The sequence below is a fragment of the Gymnodraco acuticeps genome, unplaced genomic scaffold, assembly GCF_902827175.1.
Source record: "Gymnodraco acuticeps unplaced genomic scaffold, fGymAcu1.1, whole genome shotgun sequence".
NCBI lineage: Eukaryota > Metazoa > Chordata > Actinopteri > Perciformes > Bathydraconidae > Gymnodraco > Gymnodraco acuticeps.
In genome coordinates this window covers 236962-264625 of record NW_022990295.1, presented here as the reverse complement: position 1 = coordinate 264625, position 27664 = coordinate 236962, and the positions used below count along the sequence as shown (strand labels likewise).

At 43.8% G+C, this 27664-nt stretch overlaps 1 protein-coding gene across 8 annotated transcripts in view; it reads right to left on the bottom strand.

Moving 5' to 3' along the window:
• The window catches only part of kif6 (kinesin family member 6), an 87241-nt gene that overhangs the window by 3846 nt on the left and 55731 nt on the right, over positions 1 to 27664 (bottom strand). For 2 of the 8 annotated variants that reach the window (XR_004569551.1, XM_034222178.1), the window contains exons 14-21: positions 22028 to 22130; positions 21354 to 21409; positions 12791 to 12841; positions 11392 to 11479; positions 11134 to 11269; positions 2051 to 2130; positions 500 to 607; positions 329 to 418 (exon numbers count right to left, since the gene is read on the bottom strand). Coding sequence is in view for 2 of the 8 variants with exons in the window: in XM_034222178.1 (XP_034078069.1) it covers positions 329 to 418; positions 500 to 607; positions 2051 to 2130; positions 11134 to 11269; positions 11392 to 11479; positions 12791 to 12841; positions 21354 to 21409; positions 22028 to 22130 (712 nt within the window). In the remaining 6 variants the exon portion in view is untranslated. Of the gene's footprint in view, positions 1 to 328; positions 419 to 499; positions 2250 to 11133; positions 11270 to 11391; positions 11480 to 12790; positions 12842 to 21353; positions 21410 to 22027; positions 22131 to 27664 lie in introns of those variants that run through there. The other 6 variants (XM_034222179.1, XR_004569552.1, XR_004569555.1 and 3 more) reach the window with 6 other exon arrangements.

The window sequence follows — 27664 nt, the reverse complement described above, 5'->3', positions numbered from 1 at the left end:
ACCAAATGTCTGTTTATCTCCTAAATAAAACTCCTTCAAAATAATTCCCAGTGTAAAAGTGTTTTTTTTAATGAAAAAAAGAAAAGCTACGCAGCATTTAAATGTTGTCAAATGAAGCAAAGAGGCTTCAAACTATCCGTTACAGCCCGAATTAAGAGACCACTGTAAATTATATTTTTCCTGAACTGCAAAATGTATAGGAGATATGAGATTTTTGTGAATAATAAGCGGAACGACAGACATAGAGAGCTTCAACTTTGCTGAATGTAAGCACTAAAGAAAATCAAATCTATCCATTGCCCTCATGCCACACCAGCCTTCCATGTACCTCCAGTCAGATGAAGGAGTGAAGTCAGACACCGTCCTACCCAGGGTCTCATCATGCCCTTCTGGGACAGCCATCACAGGGATGTAGCTTCTGAAAAATAACAGGTGACAAGGTTAAAGTTTGACATGCATCGTCGGAAAGAAATGTGAAATTAAATGACACTTTGCTGACCTGAGATCTTGAACAGAGGTGGAGCAGTGGACTGGGTGTGGTTCTGATGGAGAGTCTCTCACAGTGCTGCTCAGAACAGGTGCACTGTGGGACAAGTCGGGAGAAATACTGTGGCACCATTAGTCCACAGATTATCTCATAGCATTGGTCTATAGTAGGGACTAGCAGTCATTCGATGCAGCCTGTACTCATCCTCTCTTTTTATCAGTATCATTGCATACATGTGCTTTTCTTCACCACAAGAGGGAGCCACTATACAATGTAGTTGCATAGTTTGCACTTTATTTACAACCTTTTTGAGGCTGTAACATGTTGCACATCTTTTAATAAAAAATGGTATGGTTTGCAGTTTAACTCCTGTTTCAGTTTAAAAGTGTGATATAATTATTTAATTAAATAAAAATAAGTAAATCATTTTGACAAAAAAATGTTGGATGATTATGAATTCAATGAAAGAATGAATTATTTAAATGTAAGATGAATCCATTGAAGATACAATTTAAGAAAATTGATAGATTTTTGTTATTATTTCAAATCATCGGAGTTGGATGAATCTGAATTTCCGAATGATGAGACGATGAGCTTTGTAGCTACATTGATGACAGTGTTTGCTAAAGTTCTCAAAGATTAAACCCCAAAAAAGGATACAAAAGAATCCTGCACGAACAATCCACATATACCTTCATTTCTTGAGGAAATGAAATGACCTTACAGAGATTTCTAGGAAATACCAAAGATTCGGTTGATAATGATAGGGCTGCTAAATATAACAAAAATGTATTGAAATTGCAATATCCAGAAGTGCAAGATCTAAATCTCAGTAAGCGCAATATTTGGTGAAGGCCAAATGTGAGAAAATATCTTGATAAAGTGTTATTGTGCTGGAAAGAAGTCACGGCCTAGGAAAGGTTTTCTACAGACTTATTAAAGAATCCTTGTTTGGTATAGATCCTTTTGAAAAGTCACACCATGATACTTTTTTATATATATTTTTAAATGCTGATGTAAATGATGTTTTAAAAAATGGAAACAATGTGCAATTGCAATTAGTATTTTTTTCCAAATGGTCTGGCTTCATGTCTGCTGTGTTAGCCACTTCCTGTCCCCTCGCCTAAACCAAAAACGGAGTAATAAACAGTCGGTGAGAAAGCTTCTGACAAAGGGAAACTAAGGACAACCAGTGTTGTAGCGAATTAAAGTGTCATAATATCCTCATCCTGGTTGATGGAGCAGAAAATCACAATGACATTACCTTTCAACATTTGTTTAACATTTGTTCCATGGAAACGAGCAGTGAGGAGCTGCAGGTTGTTGGTTATTAATCAAATGCTGTTCCAGCCCAGATGGTGAAAGGGTAAAAATAACATGAGTGAGTTAAGGCGGAAATGACTCAGTGAGGGAAGATGTTTCCCTCTGAAGCTTGGCTGGTGTCTGTGTGAACAAATGGGCTTGGTAGAGGGTTTAAAATTAATGCTTAATGTCCTCATCACTGCTTGTAACACTTTTAAAATCTGGAAGAACAGACTGAACAGAATCCTCTTAATATCTCACCGAAATCCTGGAGTGCTGGGTGAAGATGGCTGTGAGGTTCCCCTTGGCGACCCTGTGACCCTGGCTGTGGCCTCAGACTCCTAGGAACAACCATTGAGAAACTCTGGAAGTTTTTCTGGAACACTTCTCAGCAAACACCATTCCATACCGATGACAGTCCAACACAATGTGGCCATATGTTACTGACGGCGAGCGGAAACTGAAGACCTCGGGAGTTACAGTATGTTCTCTTCTTTAGCTCCATCATATCTCTTACTCAGAGTCTGATCAATTACATGTGTATCGCTTTCCAAAAAACAGAACAATAAATGGTTGAACAAAGCTGTCGGATACAAGAATACTGGCACGGAAAACAGCCGGCTTCCTGCTTGGAAGACTAAAAACTGCACATGTAAGGTCTGTCTGTCAGACTTCCTCTTCTTTCCAGTGATAAATTCTCAAACCTTGCTCAGATGTGAGTGAACATTTCCTCTTTCATGGGACCAAAACGATAGTTACGTCTGTAACTACGGTTCTATGAGTCCCGGATGACCGCCAGAGGCGCTGCTTTAGCACTGGATATGTCCATCGCGCGCATGCGCAGCTCGAGTACCAATAACAACAAAGTCACCTGTGACCCATGTGACACCAGCTATATCTGCCGGTGTCGTCAGAGGATCTGTTCCCAGAATCTTCTCGCGAGCACACAAGAATTCTGAGTGACAGGGTACTCTGGTGGTCATCCGGGACTCATAGAACCGTAGTTACAGATATAACTATCGTTCTATTTCGTCCCTACAGACTGCCAGACTCAGAGGCGGTGCTTTAGCACTGGATGACTTATACCAACCATGTCATGAAGAATCCAAGCCCATGCTCACTACTGGAAGCAGCGGAGCTCGGCAAAAGGACCACGCCCAAAGGATGGGGAGTGGCGACATTAACCCGATAAAACCTGGAGAATGTGCCAGAAGACGCCCACGACGCCACGGCACAGATGGTCTCCAGGGGCACCCCTCTCAGGGCAGCCCAAGATGTTGAGATGCTTCTTGTAGAGTGGCATCTCAGCCCTGATGGCAGGGGGCGGCCACTGGCCCCATAGGCATGTGAGATGGTATCGACAACCCAGTGGGGAAGCCGCTGTTTTAGAGGTCACAACCTCTTTTAGTGCCTCCATGGCAAACGTAGAGCTGCTCCGACTGCCGTATACAGGCAGTAGCATCGATATACGCCCTTAGGGCACCCACAGGGCACAGCAACTCAGACGTGCCGTTCTCCTGATTGTCAAAGCGTGTCAGCTTGACAGGCCGATTGAAGTGGGTTTGTGGAAGCATCTTGGCAGGAACGCCACATTTGCCCAAAGTGCAACACCTGAGAGTCCCACCTCAGGCATGCATCGCTCACGGAGAGGGCATGCAACTCCCCAACTCGCTTCCCTGACGCTATGGCAAGCAGAAATGCTGCCTTCGTGGACAGCCAATGAAGCCCCACCTGGGCCAGGGGCTCGAATGGAGGAGATGATAGGGCATCCAGCAGCAGGGACAGGTCCCGAGCCGGAGCCCTCGGGGTGCTAGGGGGACGCTGCCGTAAAGCCCCTCTCAGGAATAGGGACACCGACCTGTGGCACCCCCCCGTGGCGCCGTCGACCCGCTGTCGGGCAGAAATAGCAGCCACCTAAACTCTCAAAGTGAAGTGAGAACATCCACTATCTAGAAGGGACTGCAGTCTGGGCAACAGTGGGCATGTTGTCCGAAGGAACAAGCCCATGCTTGCCCCCCAGTTGGGGTAAAAAGTGCGTGAGTGCAAACTGCACAGCCCGAAGCTCTAGCACGTTGACATGGCGTGCACCCTCCTGGGCAGACCACTGACCCTGAACAGTCCTGCCCTGCCACACTGCACCCCACCCTGAGAGACATGCATCTGCAGTGACAGTCTCCCGGCGGGATGGGATGGCGCCCCTGGGCACGCAAATCAAAAGATAGGCCCTGTCCCTCCAGCGGGACAGAGAGTGGAGGCACCGCTGAGACACCCTGACTCTTCTGTGCCTGTGCCACTTGGCGTCCAAGTGGAGGCTTTTCAGCCACATTTGCATGGGACTCAGCGACAGTAGGCCTAAGGGCACAACAGCTGAGGCAGCCGTCAGTCCGCCCAAGAGCCGGAGGAACTGAATCTAAGGCACCATCTTGCCCAGCCTGAAGATTAGAAGAAGGTGGAAAATGTCGTCCACACGACGAGGTGACAGTTGGTAGGCCCTCATGGCAGCCGACTCTAGGACCATCCCCAGGTAAGTGACCTGTTGGGAAGGGTCCAGGCAACTTTTCCGGTGTTTATTGTTAGACCCAACCGGGCTACGTGAGATAAAATCAAATCAAGTTTTCTTCATATAGCACATTTAAAAGCGAGAATAAAAACACATTACTACAATCACAATAAAAGACAATAATTTACAACAGAAATATAAAAAACAAAAACACAGGGAATAGTCAGGTATATCATACTCCGCTCTGATTAGAAGGCCAGAGAGAAAAAGTGGGTTTTTAGTGAGGATTTAAAAACCCCTAGGGTCTGGGCCGACCTCACATGGAGGGGCAGAGTGAAACCAGCCAATCGTCTAAATACGGCAGGACCTTCAAGCCCTGCGCCTGCAGGGGTGCGAGAGCTTCCGCCACGACCCTGGTGAACACCCTTGGAGAGAGGGAGAGACCAAAGGGAAGCACCCGGAACTGATAGTGTCGGCCCTGAAAGGCAAACCTCAAGAACTTCCGGTGGTGAGATGCAACTGGCACGTGGAAGTAGGCATCCCTCAAGTCCACGGATGCGAACCACTCCCCCTGTGCATGCTCTGTGGTCAGCATATGGAATGGCAGCACCTTCAGGAATCTCTTGATTCCTCTGAGTTCCAAGATCAGACGAAATCCGCCGACTTTCTTGCTCACGAGTAGAGCTTTCAACGCACGCCGCTGTGTGGACGGGCCGTAAGGCTCTGAGGCACAAGGCTGCCAAGAAGGCCAGCGACCGGGGGCATGATAGCCACCGGGAGGCGGTTGAGTGGGCCGCTGGGACCTCCGCAGACCACCACTGTAAGCTGGTGGCTGAGTGTGGCTGCTAGAGGGGCCCCTGGGCCTGCTGGGAGTGGAAACAGGCCTATGAAGACCCGAGAGCTGCTGCCTGGTCCGCCTAGCTTGGGCAGCACGCTCCAGTGCAGCTTCCACACAGGACATGTCTCCGACAGTGGTGACTGAGCAAGCCAAACCTGGCGACGAGTCTGCACCAATAAGGACATAATTCGTCCCTATTCCCTAGACATTAGGGCAAAGGCATGCAGTGATGCATCACTGAGGCCCAGCAAAGAAGGCTCGGCCGGAGCCTGCTGCAGAGAGGTAGTGACAGCCAGCATCAGATGGGAGAGGGAGTTCCCGTTACGACCCATGCGTGCCGCTGTGTCGTAGGACTCACAGAGCAGTTCGTCTGTGACCCTGCACTGAGGCCGAGGGCACCTGGCATCAGGCCTTGGAGCCTTATCAGGAGCCAGAATCGGGGAGGCGATGGCAGGCTCAATGGATGGAAAGCGACCCAGCCCCACCCTTGCCGGATCCTGCATGGCAGCAGAGTGGGAGAGGGCCCTGGTGTCTCTCCAGCATGCATGGTGCTCCCTCAGGTACTCCTCTGAAGGAGGAACAGTGAGAGTGACAGGGGCAGGGTTATGCCTGAAGAAGGCGCTAGCCTGAGCCGAGTTGGCCTGCAGAACCTGAAGCTGCAAGTGTGCCAGGGCCGCACGAATAATGGCCGCCATGGAGGTGTCCTCCATGCCTTGCAGAGAGCTCTGAGCAGAGGAGTGGGAAGCCTCCTCGGGAGCGCTGGGGCCCCATCCTACTCCCCTGAAGAGGTTTAGCCGAAGCCGCTAGCAACATGGCATCCTCAAGCAGAGGTGCGGCAACCGAAGGAGGGCCAGGCGGCAAGCTAGTAGCCCCCACACCGGCCCCTGGCTGAAGGGCCAAGAGGAGCGCAGGAGGCATAGAACCGTAGTAACCGTGGCCAGTGCCTACGCGGCAAGTGCTTACACGGCATAGAACCGTAGTTACAGTAGTAACCGTGGCCAGAGCTTAAAAGTGTCAGCCAAACGGCTGCACACTAGCAATAATATAATATTGGGAGGGATGAAACCCTCTTTAATGGCCACACATGCAGAGCACACAGCACACACAGTGAAGATTGTTCTCTGCATCTAACCCATCCTAGTGCTAGGAGTCTAGTACTAGGAGCAGTAAATACGATATAGTTAGGCTGAGCCACGCTACTGCTAACTAAATAAAACGAGAAACGATAAGACTCCGACTGGATCAGTCGCGAAGCTGCACGCGGCCAGCTGCATGCAGAGAAATCCCTCAGATCAAACGTTTAAACTGAACGTTTGAACATTCTTGTAGCCACGGTACTCTCGCGCAGCGAGAAGATGAGAGGAACAGATCCTCTGACGACAACGGCAGATATAGCCGGTGTCACGTGGGTCACAGGTGACTTTGTTGTTATTGGTACTCGAGCTGTGCATGCGCGCGATGGACATATCCAGTGCTAAAGCACCGCCTCTGGCGGTCAGTAGGGACGAAATAGAACCGAATAGAACCAACGTTTTAAAGACAGCAGTGCTGTTGGTCAGATGTTGCTGCTTTGCATCTTCTTCAGTGGTTTCCAAAATGTGCCATCCAGCCTTAAAGGCCACGCAAAGAGTGTTGTTTTGGCCAATCTCAACTCATCTTTCTCTCCACGCTTTTGCAAATGTTATGTTTACTAAACACAAGTTTTTTAAAGGGATAATTTGAATGTTTTAGAATGGGGTCGTATGAGGTACTTAGCCATACTTAAATTAGATGATTTCTGGCAAGCCCCCAGAAAACTAAGTGTGACGGAGCGGATCACAGACTGACTGACTCCGCCACTGACAGCCGACACACACACACAGGTACACACACACACACACACACACACACACACATCACACACACACACACACACACACACACACACCACACACACACACACACACACACACACCACACACCACACACACACCACACACACACACACAACACACACACACACACACACACACACCACACACAACACACACACACACACACACACACACACACACACACATCACACACACAACACACACACACACACACACACACACACACACACACACACACGACACACACACACACACACACACACACACACACACACACACACCACACACACACACACACACCACACACCACACCACACACACACACACACACACACACAAAAACCTTGTTACGTCTCTTTTTTTTTCTATTTTATTCCTCCTCATTGGCGAAACTGTGGCGCGCTTACACTGTAAAGTGCGCCGCATTTGTGGGTGCGGGTGCTAGTGGAGCCCTCGCAGATGGGGGTGCTGCAGCCCCCTCAGCAACCCCCCCCCCCCCCCTTCCGGCGTCTATTCGCGATGTCTCGATGTCCGCAGACCCTGTCACTACCCCGATCTGCAGCTCTGCCCGATCTGCAGTGCGCATGTGCGAGATGGTCCGCCTTATTGGACAACTCCGGACGGCAACCCAAGTAGGACAACATTGACACAGTGGCTTTTGGCAAAGCACAAAAGGAAAACGAGAGAGAGAGAGAGGAGAGAGAGAGAGAGAGAGAGAGAGAGAGGAGAGAGAGAGAGGAGAGAGAGAGAGAGAGAGATATGAGTTTTTGTTATTACAACGTGACTTCACTATTATTTAACAACTCTTTTTATTGGTTCTTTTATTTGGGGTTAAGTACATTGTCAGAATAAGTGAGAAAATGAATTAACTTCTGTTAGATAGCCATATGCCATACATTTTGCACACATTCACAATAAATATGTATTCAGTATGATAGCTGTCTAACAGAAGTTAAATCCATTCTCACTTATTCTGACAATGTACTTAACCCCAAATAAAAGAAAACCATATCTGCAACGGCCTGTCATTACCCCGATCCGTCCCCTGCCCGATCGGTACTGCGCATGTGCGAGATGGTCCGCCATATTGGGACAACTCCCGGACGGCAACACTTGACACAGTGGGCTTTTAGCAAAGCTCAAAAAGAAAACTCGAGAGAGATGAGTTATTGTTATTACAACGTGACTTCACTATTATTCGCACATGCGCACTGCAGATCGGGCAGAGCTGCAGATCGGGTAGTGACAGACCCCACGCAGCAACCAGGAAATGAACCCAGCTCACACTGTCTGCTCCTCACTGCAGCGAGCCGCGCAACGTCCCGCCAACATGGACACCCAGGCCCCACGCAGCATTCTCATCTGTTTGTCATTACTGGTGTCATTTTCGGGTTTGCTAACGCCATTGTAACACATAATCACTGATGTTCCGCTGTAACGGCCCCTACACACGGCGGCGTGCGTTGCCGCTTCAACGCTTCTGCCCATTCACTTTGAATGGGGTGACGTCACGCTTTGCCGAAATGCATTGTGGTTCCGTCGCTTCGTGTTGCTCACGTTGCTCACGTTGCTCGCTTCAAAAGTTGAGCAATGTTCACTTTTGAAGCTTCGACGGAAGCGTCAGCCAATCAAATCATATGCCAGTACAAGATCTAGCCAATCAAACTGTGTGCTTGTGTGTCCGGGGCGGGAGATTCGTGTGATTGGTTGTTGGTCGAGTTTCAGATACGCCCACCAGCAAGCTTCAACGCACGCCGCCGTGTGGACGCTGCGGTGGTGGACTCATCAGAACAGAGTGTGCGAGCTGACCAATCAGAGCACAGTGGGCTCACAGTGGGGGGGGCAGGAGCTCCAACAAGCCGTGTAGGACAGAGAGTGAATACACATACTATACAGAGATGCTGTATGAGAAACCAATGTGAGTTTGGAAAATTGCACAATATAAATCTATTCTAGTATACCTCAACAATGGAATTATGATCAGTAGAAATGCGCATGACATGGGACCTTTAATTTCAGTGAGTCAGAAAGCAGCATGAGAGAGGTGTTCAGGGTCACTGCCTCTCATGTGGCAGTGATACCGGCTTAACATCTGGGAAATCATTTTCGTCTGTTCTTCTGCTCTCTCTCTTCCCCTAATTTACGTATTAATTGCCCATTAGAGATAATTGAATTTGTGAGGCAATGCTTCAGTGGCAGAGGAAGACTGTATAGTAAATGTACATATTGTAAAAGACCATACTTGAGGTCATTAATATCTCCATTTAATCAGGTTAAAAGCGTGGGATACATTTACTATAAGATAACTTGAGGAGACATGTGATAGTGTGTCTGATAATGAATTTAGTGAAATGAGCAATATGACGAGGCTAAAACGATACAAGAGACATGGAAGTGCAGTTCTGTGGTCAGTTTCCATTGCAATCCCTCAGGTATTATACACACACACACACACACACACACACACACACACACACACCACACACACACACACACACACACACACACACACACACACACACACACACACCACACACACACACACACACACACACACACCACACACACACACACCACACACACACACACACCACACACACACACACACACACACACACACACACACACACCACACACACACACACACACACACACACACACACACACACACACACACACACACACACACACACACACACACACACACACACACACACACACACACACACACCAAACATTTCCTGCTCTCTTCCGTGAAATGAACCATGCAATTTCTTATTTATTTTGCGTTTGTTAATTATGGGGAATGATTGTGTTAAGAGGTAGTTAACCTGTTTATGTTTGGGTCGGATTTTTATGTTGACAATGTGGTTTGGAGTTTAATTGTGTCACCTGTTGACGGTAAGCCTGGTGGGAGGGGCTATGGGTTCAAAAGGGACTGGGTTTGGCCCTGGAAGTGGTCACTCGGGGGAATGTTGCAGTGAAGGCAACAGCTGGGACGTGTTCGGGAGATTGCTGCAGAGTAGGCAACAGCAGAACACGTTTACTCTCCATGAGTAATGGACGGCCTGATTTGGACTTTTATTTTGTTTGTTTAAGTTGTGCTGTTTCGCTATTTTTTTGTTGCTGTTGTAATTAAAGTTTTGGAGCTTAAAACAACCGACTGGGCCAGTGTTTCGAACGGACAAATAGAACCCCGTCACACTAAGCAATGTGCTTCTATGGACAGGGGGTTGCAGCAAAATGTATTTTAACCCCCTGAAAGACAAGCCTCAATATGTTTTCTATATTTATAATACATTTTTTTCTTTCAACATTATCTTGCCGTGAGACAGCTAGGATGTCCGGATTAACTGAAGAACTGAAGTAAAATATGCTTTCATCAAAGCCACCAGACTCCATTAGGGCTAAATATATCATAACTTTTGTACATTCGAAATATATCATAAACATTTTAAGTGGGGCCTTACTTTAAGGTGGCTAAAATACGTTTTTTGCTGAAATGCCAATCAATAGCAGTACTTTGCTTAGTCTAAGTCGATTCACTACTGTCAGTTTCTCCAAAATGGGAGCGTTCCAACACTAAAACACTGACTATAAAGTACTTAATTCAACCCCACTTCAAAACATCCAAACCACCCTTTAGGAACAAACAGACAGTGATTATTATTGACTAAAAATAAACATTGACTCACTTCTTATCCCCCCTTGTGTTGTTGAGAACCCTCTTGACCATGTGGTCCTTGTTAAAGCTCTATCTTCTCAGAGTGTATTGATGCTGTTGCTGTTCTCCTGGCTCTTGCTTGGGCCACATGGAGTTCTGTAAAAATGAGTTTCCTCCTACGTATCTTCCCACCAGGGCCCATTCAGCATGATGCTGAACAGAGGCTGCAAGGGTCACACTGGTGCCATAAAAACCTCCGAAGTCAGAGACACTTGCATTTTCACTTACACAAACTAACTTGTCCGTGGAGGCCAATATTCAGAAAACACACACAAACACACATAAATATACAGACATCATTTCAGAAACATGGTTTTAGAGACACTACCCTTGCCATGGTGTCATTCTAACAGGAGCTTTATGTGCTGTTGTCACATAAATAGGTAGAGATAAAGTGAGGTCCATCACCTGCACGCTGGAAGCCTCCCTGCTCCACCACTGATGGAAGTCTTTCTGGAGCTTGACCTTCGCCCTCTCCAACAGCAGCTGCAGGTGCTCAATCTCCGTCCTCAGAGCTTTGAGACGCCCGATGGCGCTCTTGTAACTGACAGGGGATATTAGCAGCAGCAAATTACTCTTTTGTCCATGTTGTAACAGCATCTGCTGTGACTAATGAATCTAAGCAGTGTGTTGGGAGAAATGAAAGTGAACTCTTAATACACTTACGCCTTCTTTTCTTGCTCTATGTGTTTGCACAGGTTTTCTTCCACGGGGTCGTACTCCTCCTCGACCTCTTGGTGATTCTGCATTACAGCTGGGGTAGGATTGGACAGGCACAAGACCGGGCAAATGTTTTAGAGATAAGACACTACTAAACTACAACCTTGGAACTAACAATAACATACAAATGCTACATTTATTGCAAAACCATTTTAAGGCATCATAGAATAACATTAAGAGATGCGTCTCTTTTATGAGCTGAAATTGAGTGAGAAACATGACATGAGCTATGTTTTTCCATAATTCTCAATGTTTTCAAAGTTTTTGCAGCTCAATTTAACCCAAAATTCCCTTTTCTGTAGTCGAAACTGGCTTCTTATACAATATTTTGGGGGATCTTAGAAATATATCAGTGATTAAAATCACCAATTAGTAAATCACCAATTGTTGTTCTAACCCACCTTGCATAACTACGGAAAAGGATTAGAAATTAGATTAAGTCATAATTCTGATTTATCAAAAAAAACAAAAAACATTTGGTCATATCTCCAAAGATCTTTCACATGTGGCCCTAATCCTTTTTCCTACATAACTGATCTTTTTTAAATTAACTTTTGATTTGATTTATATCTTGTAGTACTGCAAAGGACCCTTATGGGTACTCCTACCACCATTTCAGATACACGGCAGTAGATACAATCTCAAATAAAGTACAGTGAAAATGCCCAGAAGCTAGTAGATGCTAGTACATGAGACTGCATTTCCTTCAAAAATACAATGTTTTATGTTTTGCCCCTGAATAATCGAAGCCAGGCTGCTGTGAAGTATTCTCTGATGCGGGACTGAAAATAACAAGAAAAGCCTTTGGAGCCGTAACCGGAGGAAGATGTTTGTGTCCTTTACAACCAGAATTCCTCTTCAAAGCATGTATGCCACTGATCAAAACAGTCGGAGAAGAGTAAATGAAAAAGTCTTAGAGTTGTGACGCCCAGTCTTTGGTCGCTAAGATCTCAGTCAGCCAGGACTACTGCTAAAGCTTTGAAGTGGGCATCGCTGCATATCAAATAAAAGAGCCCACAATGTGTCACAATGTTTACCGGCAGCATACTCTATAAAGAGCTCAATATCTAAATCATAATAAGCAGAGTTCCCATTTGTGGCAGCTTTGTTCATTCTTTGAGTTTGGGCTTGGGGAGCAAAGTTAACCTGGATTCTCTGTTGTTGTAATTTCAAATGGCAACAGTGCGAAATGTGGACATTTTCCATATGATGCATGTAATTGCTTCAAGTGCCCATGCAATGTTGAGCTGGTGGTATGGTAGATATAGTTTGATATTTCTCTGTTTTTCTATCGACACATGATTACATTTAGCTGTGGGAATAACATTTGTCATTTTGATCTTACCATGAGCGGCCCTCTGTCTCCTCTGCACCTCTAACTGCTTTTTCAACTCATCTGAGAAAGAAAGAACAATACAAATGTAGCTTTAAAAAAAACAAAACATTTTCTCTAAATTGTATATCAAACAGACACAATACGCCTTCTATTAGCCTAACATTTGTGAAACATTTCAAACAAAGTTGAGAAAAAAGTGTTGAGGGCCCCTTTAATGTAGGAGTTTGTTATCACAGGTGTGGATCTTAGTCCACGAGGGATGTTACAGTAAACAAATCCATTGTCTTTGAATTGTTGTTTCACTAACAACCACACACACACACACACACACACACACACACACACCACACACACACACACACACACACACACACACACACACCACACACACACACACACACACACACACACACAACACACACACACACACACACACACACACACACACACACACACACACACACACACACACACACACACACACACACACACACACACACACACACACACACACACACACACACACACACACACACACACACACACACACACACACACACACACACACACACACACACACACACACACACACAAAACTGTGACGCGCTGGGGGGGTGCTAGTGGAGCCTCGCAGTGGCGAAACTGTGGCGCGCTTACACTGTAAGTGCGCCGCATTTGTGGGTGCGGGTGCTAGTGGAGCCTCGCAGATGGGGGTGCTGCAGCCCCCTCAGCACCCCCCCCCCCCCCCCCCTTCCGGCGTCTATTCGCGATGTCTCGATGTCTCGCAGACCCTGTCACTACCCGATCTGCAGCTCTGCCCGATCTGCAGTGCGCATGTGCGAGATGGTCCGCCTTATTGGACAACTCCGGACGGCAACCCAAGTAGGACAACATTGACACAGTGGCTTTTGGCAAAGCACAAAAGGAAAACGAGAGAGAGAGAGAGAGAGAGAGAGAGAGAGAGAGAGAGAGAGAGAGAGAGAGAGAGAGAGAGAGAGAGAGAGAGAGAGATATGAGTTATTGTTATTACAACGTGACTTCACTATTATTTAACAACTCTTTTTATTGGGTTCTTTTATTTGGGGTTAAGTACATTGTCAGAATAAGTGAGAAATGAATTTAACTTCTGTTAGATAGCCATATGCCATACATTTTTGCACACATTCACAATAAATATGTATTCAGTATGATAGCTGTCTAACAGAAGTTAAATCCATTTCTCACTTATTCTGACAATGTACTTAACCCCAAATAAAAGAAAACCATATCTGCACGGCCTGTCATTACCCGATCCGTCCCCCTGCCCGATCGGTACTGCGCATGTGCGAGATGGTCCGCCATATTGGACAACTCCGGACGGCAACACTTGACACAGTGGCTTTTAGCAAAGCTCAAAAAGAAAACTCGAGAGAGATGAGTTATTGTTATTACAACGTGACTTCACTATTATTCGCACATGCGCACTGCAGATCGGGCAGAGCTGCAGATCGGGTAGTGACAGACCCCACGCAGCAACCAGGAAATGAACCCAGCTCACACTGTCTGCTCCTCACTGCAGCGAGCCGCGCAACGTCCCGCCAACACGGACACCCAGGCCCCACGCAGCATTCTCATCTGTTTGTCATTACTGGTGTCATTTTCGGGTTGCTAACGCCATTGTAACACATAATCACTGATGTTCCGCTGTAACGGCCCCTACACACGGCGGCGTGCGTTGCCGCTTCAACGCTTCTGCCCATTCACTTTGAATGGGGTGACGTCACGCTTTGCCGAAATGCATTGTGGTTCCGTCGCTTCGTGTTGCTCACGTTGCTCACGTTGCTCGCTTCAAAAGTTGAGCAATGTTCAACTTTTGAAGCTTCGACGGAAGCGTCAGCCAATCAAATCATATGCCAGTACAAGATCTAGCCAATCAAACTGTGTGCTTGTGTGTCCGGGGCGGGAGATTCATGTGATTGGTTGTTGGTCGAGTTTCAGATACGCCCACCAGCAAGCTTCAACGCACGCCGCCGTGTGGACGCTGCGGTGGTGGACTCATCAGAACAGAGTGTGCGAGCTGACCAATCAGAGCACAGTGGGCTCACAGTGGGGGGGCAGGAGCTCCAACAAGCCGTGTAGGACAGAGAGTGAATACACATACTATACAGAGATGCTGAATGAGAAACCAATGTGAGTTTGGAAAATTGCACAATATAAATCTATTCTAGTATACCTCAACAATGGAATTATGATCAGTAGAAATGCGCATGACATGGGACCTTTAATTTCAGTGAGTCAGAAAGCAGCATGAGAGAGGTGTTCAGGGTCACTGCCTCTCATGTGGCAGTGATACCGGCTTAACATCTGGGAAATCATTTTCGTCTGTTCTTCTGCTCTCTCTCTTCCCCTAATTTACGTAGTTAATTGCCCCATTAGAGATATTGAATTTGTGAGGCAATGCTTCAGTGGCAGAGGAAGACTGTATAGTAAATGTACATATTGTAAAAGACCATACTTGAGGTCATTAATATCTCCATTTAATCAGGTTAAAGCGTGGATACATTTACTATAAGATAACTTGAGGAGACATGTGATAGTGTGTCTGATAATGAATTTAGTGAATGAGCAATATGACGAGGCTAAACGATACAAGAGACATGGAAGTGCAGTTCTGTGGTCAGTTTCCATTGCAATCCCTCAGGTATTATACACTTGTAGACGGTGCCGTGCTGTAGTTCTTTCTGTAACATGATCCTGTCGCCAATCTTAAACCCGAGCTCCAAAAACGACAAATCCAGATGACTTATCGTTTTGCAAAAAGAGAAAAGAACAGGAGTGTGGTGAACTGGCATTTCCTGCAACACCTCTCAAGGTGCCATAAACCTCTTGGCTCAGAGCTCCTGCTTTATCAAAGAAAAGATGAAGACACTGAGAGCATTTAAGACTAACATGTCCTGCCGGAGTGACCCAGAGTAAAGTGCAGTCTCATGAATATCCTGGGCTTTATCAAGCATGACAATGTTATTATTACAGACTTCAGGTTGAGTTTTACATCAGCTCTCAGCTTTCCACTGATCCAAAATGTTTTGCCCATGCAACACACAGACCAGCTCATCTTTCAAAAGTCTTTACAAACACCTTTTTTTAAATGCAGGCTGATATTTAGGGTTTCTGCTGACAGTGGAGATGTGAATGGATGATGTGCAACATTACAAATGACACACAGGGACATGTTGTGCCCATGATGATGGTATTTTTTCCTAATGCCTGTGGAGAACCAGCCAGGGTATGGGAACCTCTCACAGAATCTGCAGTTAGTGTACGTAACTGAGAATGTAAATGAGCTGAGACGCCCTGTGGCTTTACATTGTGGTCAGGTAGCCAGCCCAAGTCTTTATACAGACACAACATTCTCAAACATGACCCAAAACTGAAGAATCGTTCAAAACAAGATAACAGGATTAAGACATATTCCTGTTGGGAAGCACATAACAGCAACATATTCATAAATACCACATACGAGGAATTTGCTTTGATATATAAAGTACATAAAACATTAGTAAAATACTAGTATTTAAAGTGGAGAGCTGTGCAGATTTTACAAGTAGCGTTGAACAGCAATGTGCAAAATTGGGGATACATTTACTATACTATAAAGTTAATTTGGGACTGATAGTGAGTTAAGTGAACGACCATACATCACAATCCCTCAGGTGAAGAGCACATGGGAGCTGAGGGCACAAGGGCCCAACACTAACCGTACAGCTTGCATGAGTCATGCTACTGAAGGTTTTCCAAGGCCAAGCAGTAACACATGAGGACTAGATGTATTTATCACGGGTCTTAATACAATTTGACATGCTTTATGCCTGGCTGATGTATTCCTGAATCTGGATTACAATGCAGATGTACAGCACAATATTCTACTCAAGTCATTTTCACCCAGAAAAACACTTTACACATTTATTTAAACAGACAGGTGATTAAGAGAGAGAGGGACGATTGGAGAAAAAGTTAGAAAAAGTCCAGCGCATTATCATACCTGAAAAAAAGTTTTTAGTTTTTGACGTTAAGGCCCAGATGTCTATTGCATTCATAATTGTGTATGATACGAAATGTATCTTTGGTATTTCCTTTTCGTTGTATTCTATGTGCTTTTTAGGTTTTTCTGAAATGAAGCTTATTATGCAACTTGGACTGCCTTGCTCCTTGGGGCATGTAGGATCCATGAATAGGGACCAATTCATGTATGCAGTGGAGGACAGGGGTACATTTTATTTTGGTTACTTAAAATATATTTACACTGATGAAGTGTTTGGCTTTTAGTATTGAGTGAGGCTCTGATTTATTATAAATGTTTCCATTTATTGATTGATAGTGATTTCCGAGTTTTGATACAGGTTCATTTACTTAACATGCAATATTCGGGATTGTATTTCTGAAAGGCAGTTTGTCACTTCATACATGAATTTCATAGACATCTGCATTTATTAAATTTTTTTGGAGAAAATGAACAATTGTGGTCAGTGTTTTATTTCCTTCTAGGTCCATATATGAAATTGCAGATTGTCAAGAAAGATTCCACGAGAGATTAATTTGCGTACGTGTCAAGTAAGAGTGGTCTGCTTCCTGCAATACTATATTACACTTGAGTGTTGCTCTCCTCCCTGCAGGACATGACTGTGGGCTCTCAGCCTCCTCCAGACCATGCAGGGTTTCCTCCCACATCGCCAGGAGACATGCTGTCGTCTTTAAGGACCGGTGTCAAGCTACAAGCCTCAATAAATATTTGGTGATTTTTGTGGCTGGAGGTTAAACCTGATATGCTACACAGCGATCCCAAGATCCAAGGATCGTAAGTTCTCTCCAGCTTCTCAATATCTGGGTGGGTGATGATTTCAGTGTGCATGAAGAATGAATGCACTAAATAATATGAACATCTTGAAAATATTGAGGTGCTCAAATATAATTTAGATAATTGGTAGATAACTACCATCACAAGTGTTGCATAAACAAAAGGAAACAAGCAAGGTTGTATTAACTTGATCTCTACAAACAGATTTTGCATGAGTGCAGAATCTGTTTGCATTTGGACGGAACGCAGTGGTCGAAGAGTAACCTTGGAACCCATCAGCCAAGCTCTGATAACTATTCCGCTTAAAATCAGCTTGTAAACTGACTAACAATTATGGTTGTAGATGTTCAATGTACAAATCCAGTATTGCCTCTCACGATGCTGATAAGTCTAATACCAATGAGCACTCGAATAAAAGCGTCTAGGCCCTGATATGTGCTGGCAACACAAAACCTTACAAAATGTTGACTGTTATTTGGAGAATGGGTAATACTAAAGCAAAAACCACACAGAAATGTCTCTTTAAAGGGGCCCTATTATGCTGATATTCAGGTTCATATTTGTATTTAGTGTCTCTACTGTGACATGTCTCCATGCTTTAATGTTCAAAAAGCTCTTTATTTTTCTCAGACTGCCTGTGCTGCAGCACCTCTTTTCACCCTCTGTCTGAAACCAGAGCCCAGTCCGCTCTGATCGGTTAGCTGGCCGGCTCTTTTTTGATTGGACAACCACTTAGAGATGCCCCGGGCACGAACAATGTATTGGAGCACAAGCCAATAGAAGCGCGAGTGTTATATAGCTATGTCCTTATGTTACCGAAGTAGACTAAGGAGTCCAATGGAGGCGTTTCAGGCAGGTAGTGTGGGAGAGAAAGTCCCTCCAGAGGCGACTTGTTTTTAGCATTAGCAGAACATTTACATATACCACAAACCTATATAACTGACTAAAGGAAATGAAACAAAAATAAATACACAATAGGGCCTCTTTAATGAGCAGCCGCTAACATTAGCACTGCAAGAAGTTATGTAGATTCTAGAGGCCGCTGGTTACAAAGACCACATACAAATCAAATAATATTTTTCCAGCAATATTCCTTCTCAAGTGCTTGGCAACCACCTTCTTGGCGATGATAAAGGTTTTAGGCTCCAATACACCTTCCTTGAATCTGAAAGTCTTCCTCTCTGTGGGTCACTTCAGCGAAGGTGAGCAGAAGATGAAGGTGGGATACCAAATCAGTTCCCAGATGCTTCATCTTGGACTTTACTGCACAAATCCCCCCACATCTGGCAGTGAAATCAAGGAATGCTGCTCATTTGCAGCTGACCTACACCTTTGATGAGGTAGAAGAAGTGCATCGCTGATCCTTCTGAATAAATATATACCCTTGCACTTTCTGGACCTAAGGGCTTGGAACGTATATGCTCCTCCAGTGGGATTGGATTCCAGAGCCACGCGCCACGGCCAAGAACAATACTGTAGCGTGGGCTGCTGTTTAGACACTGGTGTCTCCACGGGCTACCGCCTCTCGCTTTTCTCCCCAGCTACTGACCCTCCTGCTGGGTTCATCCATCAGAAAATGCGCCACAAAGCTTTTGTCTATATTATGCTAAATGTTTCCATGTTCTACATTAACTATGAGACACAGGTAGAGTACAATTTCCAAGGAGGGCTTCCAAGATGGCAAGGAAACGCACTGAGCTAAACATTATGGTGCTAGTTTCCATCCAGAAGCGGCAACCACCTTCCACTAAAAACACTGTCCCTCATCTAGGAAGAATGCAGCTCCATGCACCTCACAGTGTAATAATATCTGACAGCATCAAGATGCTTTCTGGGTATCTTTCCAAATTTGAGAAAGTTGGAAAATTGTTAAATCTTACTACATTCATTTTGTTTCTCCTCATTGCTCCCTTTCATTGATGATGTCTGCAGAAGACATTTGAGGAGTAACTATTCAACATGATGTCATAGCTGATTTCTGCGTGCTGTCTGACATGTCTGATATTGGGCTGTGTCAGCACATGGTCTGATTGCTGAAAACAATTTAAATTCCAAATGGTGATAAGTGTACGCTGGCATGTGTGAGGGTAACAGCCCGAGTGCTACCAAACCACCAAGCGTGATCTGAGGCAGCGGCGATGCCAGGCGCTGGTGTGAGGCAAACCTATCTATTTCAATGGCATGTGAAATGAGCCACAAACACACGCAGTCCAGGGAAATTCATAAATGTAGCTTGCAATAGTAAATGCGAACCAGATTGAGGCCTAATAACACATTTTAACTGCTCCGAGTTTGCTGGAAAATTCAACCAAAGTGCAGTGAAATCATTTGAACTTGTTGCCACATAACTGTTCTTTAAGTAGCATTCTGTAACCCATTATGACTTCAAATCAATGTGGACTCATGTCCAAGTATGATGGCGCTTTGATGACATTTTCTATTACATTTCAATCTTGAAAAAATAAAGTAATTGTTGAAGTAGTTCTTGGGCTATTTAAAAAGTATGTTTTGGAACGGTTCCCTCCAGTTGCAGTAGGTGTGAACACACTTTCTACTGTTTTTGCCCGCAGAGCAGTCATTCAAGTAAAATGCTTGAGAAGTATTTGAGTAACCCAATGAGACAAGAGAAGTTGACGACTGGGAATAAATGAGCAAAATGTAACACAGTATAGAATGTGGAGTTTGCTGTGCAACAGGCTCACAGAATAATGTTCACACAGGTGATTAAACAACTATACATCATTTTTTTTACCTTTTTACTTTGATCTACAATGTAAATACAACATATTTACCCAAGTCATAATATTGAACATGAGGTAAATGTCTTTATAGTAACAGTACTTTCTTTTGTGAAATATTCTATTGATCTTTCCATCCCTGCAGTTGGTCTATTCATGGTGGGAAAGTATTAACACACGGTAGTACACACAAGAGCTTTGATCTCTGACGGAACCAGACTGACCCTGACAGGCATTTGAGCTTAAATACCAGTGTTTTTTTAAATGATATTTTTATATTCTAGTCTTATACTAAATGTTGGGATTTACAATGATACAGTATTTAAAGTGATGAAATATTGGAATTAGGGGATTATTGGCTTATAAACGGTTGAAGATCATGTCACAAATGTCTGTCACGCACTGAAAAGACTTAAGAGAATGTGACTTAAGTTTCTAATGTTTTTGTATACACCCCCTGCTGCCATGGTTTAAACTTAGGTGGGGTATGTATAATATACAATACCAGAGACATTTGGAGGTAAACCCTATTATCACTCTGCATTGAGTCAGGTGTGGGTTATATGCCAGGCCTCATCGTGGCATAGTAAAGCTACCTGTCAAAGAGGTTGTTGAGAGGAGCACAGGGGTGTGCTAACAGAGTCATCATAACAACAGCCTGAGCCAGGCTAGTTAAGAAACACAGGTTGGAAGGCTAGCTGGATTAAAAATCAGAACGCCTCTCAGTCCTGGAAAAGTTCAGGAATGTGCTGAGCGACATTTCTCCACTCCAGGGAAACAGAACCCCAACAGTGATCTGTTCATTAAGACTTTCCAGGCAGGTAGGCTGCTCTCTTCTTAGGCCCCAGAGACCCTTAACAGAAGTGTTCAGCGTTCTTAAGTGCTTTCCTTATAGCTTCGTTTGCCGTTAGGTTAAAGATGATGTGGATGGCAATGTCGTTTTCACAGCTCCTAAATGTAATGTGATTTCTAGAGGGAGATTTCTGTTGCAACAACTTACTTATTCTGTTTCTAGCCTCATTCAGTTCCTCTCCAATTCTTCTGGCCTCAGCTGACCTGCTCAAAAGAATGCAAACGTTAATAAGGCTATAGAGATTTGATGAATTGAATGTTGTATCAAACAATAAACATGCCAAATGCAACAAGATATTTTGTATTTTGCAGGCAATAAAGGCTTAAAATGTACTATCAGTTAAGTATTGCATAAAACATGCATTTCAAAAATATATCTGCATTATTGCTCTAAACACAATAACAGCTGCTAAGGTCTTAACGTTTTCTGATGCTTAGACAAAATCAACACATTTTTAAACCTGGCAGACTGCAAGTGCCTACAGTCTTACTGATGGCCTTACTGAGTAAAATGCCAGAGACTTAAAGAAACGCTTTAATTTGAATAGGTTCACTCAGGCATGTGGATGGGAAAAACGACCATTTAAAATGACCAAATTAAAGGCAGTTTTTCTGAGGTACAACAGTAAGGGTGATGAACAAATAAGGACATATTGTAGTTGCATGTAAATGATGCATGTATTTTGTCACCTGTTTCCTCTGTGATTTATGAGAAAATAGCATTGAGCAAGCTACAAATAAATACCACACATGACACTGCTCACACAACAGAACTGTACCCATGTATCCAAACTGTAACAACTTGTCCTTTTGGTCACTCACCTCTGTTTGAGCAGCTTCTTGTTATCTTCAATGGTCAGATGGTCCTCATGGTCTCTTACGAAGATCTCAAAGGCCTCTTGCTTTCCCATAGATAGCTGTGGACCTGAGAAAAAAAGATCCAGCACTGAGACAAGATGTTCCAATCATCAGAAGCCGTTCATAATTCATGGTATTCATTTTAGCGCTTCCCATCGTCAAAGCGCTTTACATTACATATATTAGACATGTCATATTTTGGGTGAAGTGTCTTGCCCAAAAACACAACGGCACGCTGACTGCAGTGAAGGTCAAGGTGGAATTACATTACATGTTACTTGTTAGACGCTTTTATCCAAAGCGACTTAAATACTCAACACTGTGGACAATCCCCACAGGAGCAGTTTGGGGTGAAGTGTCTCAGGGACACAACAACATGCTGACTGCAGTGGGGTTTGAACCTGTGCTCCCCTGATCCCAACACCAACGTACTAGTGCACTATGCCACAGCCTCCCTGAATTGAATCTGTGGGCACGAACGCACTTCGCCACAGCCGCCCCAAACATATTCATATCACCAGGTCCAAGTTGAAAACATGTGCTAAACCTACCATACAACATGCTATCAAAACAACACAAATACGTCTTCCAACTGAGGGAAGTTCTGTCGGTTCCTGCTGTGAGACTGAGCGTTCCCACATCCACAGGCAGCCAGATGCGAGCCAGAGCCCCTCTGATACAGCTGACCTCTCAACTATTACTAATTACAAAACTGAAAACTATTAGCCTGCCATTCACAGTTTAAAGAGAACATAAACACAAATATAAACAGCAATTCTAAGCATGTCAGCATTACATGGAGGATGCCCCACGGCCCAACATCACGTTGGCATCTTGCCACATGGAAGGGATATGCATCATTTTGCACATAACATCCTGCTGATTTTTTTCTTTAATAGGCTTGTTATAATATTTAATGAGCACATAAAGCATAATCTGCTTTCAGCAAACAAATAAAGCAAGGCACACAAGTTCACACAAAGGGTTTACATGTGAACATCAAATTAGTTGAAAGAGAATATGTTTTGCAGATGACTTACGATTGACATGATGTGAAAAAGGGAAAGGATGGTGTGTTCAACAATATCATATCTTTAAATGCAACAACATTTGATGAAAACCAGTGTAGACCTTTTTTACAGCATATACTCTGACATGGCATAGTAGCAAAAGCACAGGTATTAGAGTAACTATAATGGCATTAGGAGAGCAGAGACCTTCAAAAATGCAAATGGTGCCTTCTGTCACATCCTGGCCCTGGCTGATCGCCTCACTCCCTCACCTGGTGTGTTTTCCCTCCCTGTTAATCACCTGCCTGGTCTCAATGAGCCTCAGCTGTCCCTAATCTTCCCTCCTCCCCTGTGTATTTAGTCTGTGCTGTTGCCTTGGTCAGTGCCAGTTCGTCTTGTCTGTTTTACATGAAGTGCTCTAAGTGTAAGTGTAAGCTACAGTTCTAGCAGTTTGGTGTTTTTCCACCAACTTAGTTGGTTGTTTTCCGTTGCTTCAAGTCTGTTCATTTTGGTTCTTAACCTGTATTATTTTTGCCTTTTTGATTAAAGACTGAAACCTTTTTGCCTGGTTGTGCTTTTGAGTCCAATTTTCTTGCTGGTGCCAGTACCTGTGACTGATACCTTCTTGCACATTTTTGGATAGTCCCATTTGGGAAGTTGGTTGGGTGATTAGAGAGTCTTTCTTTCCACGTTGTTGTGTTGATGGGCTTTAATTTGTAATGTGACAACACAGGCCCTTCAAAGAAGATGTGTTGATCAGAAAGGAATGTTGTGTGTGGGAGACAAAACTCCCTCTGGAGGGAATTTAGGGATTGTAGCCCATTTACATGCACAAAAACCTGTAGAACATACCAAAAAAAAGGTAAGCCCCAAAAAGAATAACAGGGCCCCTTTAACATTATTTTATATATATTATTTAGCGGATACAAGCGGCCGAGATGGGTTTTCTCCGCAGGGTGGCTGGTGTCTCCCTTAGGGATAAGGTGAGAAGTTCGGTCATCAGGGAGGGACTCGGAGTTGAGCCGCTCCTCCTTCGCGTCGAAAGGAGCCAGTTGAGGTGGTTCGGGCACCTAGTTAGGATGCCACCTGGGCGCCTCCCTAGGGAGGTGTTCCAGGCACGTCCAGCTGGGAAGAGACCAAGGGGTAGACCTAGGACCAGGTGGAGGGATTATATCTCTTCGCTGGCCTGGGAGCGCCTTGGGATCCCCCAGTCAGAGCTGGTTGATGTCGCCAGGGAAAAGAAAGTTTGGGGCTCTCTGCTGGAACTGCTACCCCCGCGACCCGACCACGGATAAGCGGAAGAAGATGGATGGATGGATGGATGAATATTATTTAGCACAAATGCCCTATTAAGCAAGGTCAACAAAAGAAAAAGACAATTTGTTTATCCGCCCTGTGATTTGGACCGGGTCCAAAATTCAATGACTTTTTCCTCTGCCCATGCTACAAGCTTCCACCAAGTTTCATTACATTCTAGCAAGTATTTGCTTTGTTGTGGTACAAGAGGACATATCAATTGTATAAAGTCAGTGTTTCCAACAAACCAATGTTCTTTCCCCCCCCCCCCCTCTATGTATTCCCAGCATTATATTGCAACATTTTCCCATTAACCAAAGGTTCACAATGATTTCCATCTCGCACCCTTGTTCAAATGTGTGAATCGTTATTGACAAAGCTGTTCTATCAGAAGGCATACACAGGACAGTAACTCATGAGAGATTTATTGTAGGACAGTCAGGAATTGTGTTTCTTTATTTTTGGAAAGTCTTGATTGAAACCAGCAGGCATTTCACAAAAGTATGTTGAAATAACCAGCCTCAACAAATCAGTTTAAAGGGTTTCTTGAGAGATATGCACTCCATTCGACTCTTAAAGCGACATTCCAGGAATATCTGTGAATGATATGACATCATATCATGTTGTACTAACATCATTTGTGGGGTAACGAGATCATATGGACCTAAGGCCAAGTTTCCTAATTCTTCTTTTCCGTGCTTCAAGTGCTGACAAACCACATTGGTTTTTAAAGGGAGGAATGTGTTGTGACTATCAATGCCGTTTCAACACATTTTAGAAATAAAATACCGGCAAAATAAAGTTATACAGTACGGTTACTTGAATTTATTAAAAAAAAAGACAAATATTGGACACCAACTTCTATGTTTGTAGAAAAATGTACATGCTTATTAAAAAAATAAGAACATTTCTGGTTCCTATTGTGGGGAACAGAAGTATGACTTAAAGAGGTGTCTCTATTGTCTGAGGCTTCTGCTTAGATCACAGAAAAAGTGTGGAGGGCCTGGTAGAGTGATCAGTGTCTCATTACATGCTAGCAGGACTTGCAGTAAGATGTAAATCTTCCTTTAAGTCTCAGGTCTCCTTCGTCTTTTTTTGAGAGCTTAATGCAAGTCATCAGCAGCCTGAATTACAACAGGAACACCTTGTCCATCCATTAGAGAACTTTTAGCACTATAAAAACAATCTCAGGAGCGCAAGAAGAAGACACTGTGCTTTTGTACCGGTGGAAGAAGTCACTAGGAAAACTAAAAATGTTGTCATTTATGGTGAACAGACTGTAGTAGAAATCGTTTCTGTTTTATGAAAAACACAAAAGACAACCGGAAAAAAAAGAAAAAAATCTCTCTAATGTTCATGTTTTATTTTATGCTGGCAAAGTTTAGAGCCCAGTACAAAAGGATGTATTATGGGAAGACTAGCTGATTATATGCCATTCAATCAGCATGAATGGTTTCCATGGAAAGGTCATCATCATTACATTTACAGTTAATCTTCAGGGGACAGTAATTAAGCTTACCGTAACAGAAGAGGCTGTTGGCTACGGCGCCAGAGCCCCTCAGATTAAACCGAAATTAAAACATATATAAACATTCAGTGACCCATCGAGCATGAGGGGAGGATAAGTGAGGTGCATTTGTTTTGAATTAGGCCAGGATAAAGGACAATGATCTAATGCGCATATAGTTTGGTTATGAGTCTCCAACTGGGTCATGGAAAATAGGCCCTCCAGATGTGAAGCATATGATATAGTATATATCTATATATACATGCACGGCAATGTATAAAACAACTGGGGATTGTGTGTTTCAAATAAATTGCACATTCAGTTTTTTCTTTAGAGGAACTCAATATGTAATCATTGTAGTATTAACCGGAAGTTAAAGGAGCACTATTATGTTCATTTTCAGGTTCAAATTAGTATTATAAATGTGTATATATATTCTACTGTGACAATCAGAGCCCAGCCTGCTCTGATTGGTTAGCAGGCCAGCTTTGTTGTGATTGGTCAACCACTTAGAGATGTCACGGCTTAGAAAATCACGTTCTCAAATACTCTCTCTGGCATAAACTTTGGGATTTTAATATTTGTTGGCCATTTACATGCACACAAACCCATATAACACACTACAGGAAAAGGGAAAACCCTAAAAAGCATAAAAGGGCCTCCTTAAAGAAATCAGCAGTATTACTCTTTGGGAAAGTCAGAAATGACTTAATTGCCAGAGGTGTGCTCTCTGATCCTCCTGGAACTGCTCAACGTGTTCTGAAAGTGTTTTCTTCCCAAAATGCAGACCATTTCTGGTCAACATCAAGCTTTGTCCTGTGTTCTGTTCACAGCGTTCGTTGCAAACAGAGCAGAAAAAGACAGACATTTCTCATGAAGTGTGAGAAAAGTACACAGACATTCCAGAGTGGACGTGTAAGTGGTAGCAAAGGACTGCAGGATGTGGGAATTTGTGAAAGGGTAGCACTTTTTTGCGCAAAAAAGTGGACAATTAATGTAGCGCCAATATTGTTGGCTAAGGTACCTATATAGTCATTGTATAGTGTGCGTGCAAGAAGGATGTAATGACTTCATGACTCCAATGTGATGTTGAAATTAGAAAAGCTATCAATGAAATCCAGTCTGCTCATAATCACATTTTTTGTATTTTCCAGTGTATCGCTCTTATCTTTACACGCAGCCCAGACACTAACTATTTAATGATCATGCTGAAGTGTTTGCTTTACATTTTTAGTAGGTGGGAAAAGAAAAAACAAACACAGTTAAACAATTGGAGCAAGCATAGCAAATGTTAGCACCCTTGAATGATTCACTCACTTTGCGGGTCAATGAGTCAGGATGTGTTAGAGTGCAATGCTGGCACTCTTTCAAGCGTTCAAATAAAGAGAAGTGTATTTAGTCTAAAAAATATCAATTGCATTCCCAGCCTTATAGGCTAATGGGAAACTTTAAAATGACTGCAGACAAGTTAAAAGTACAGAAACATGCAGTAACTGGTTAAACTAAAGAATGGCATTGAAAATGTTCAGTTTATAGATATGGATAACTTTAGACCCTGAACATTTATTACAGACAAGCTTCCCTCTGATTCACTGCCCACACATGGATATAATATAGATACAGATGTTCATTGCAACTTGCCTTGCAAAGCCAATGGGTTTCCCTGCTTTACAGTTTAAGATATTATTTCCATTTACCAAATATATAATCCTAACTCTCCATATATCAAAGGACCTTTAACATGGTCAAAGGAAAATATATTTTATAATCTGGGAACGGAAATATTTC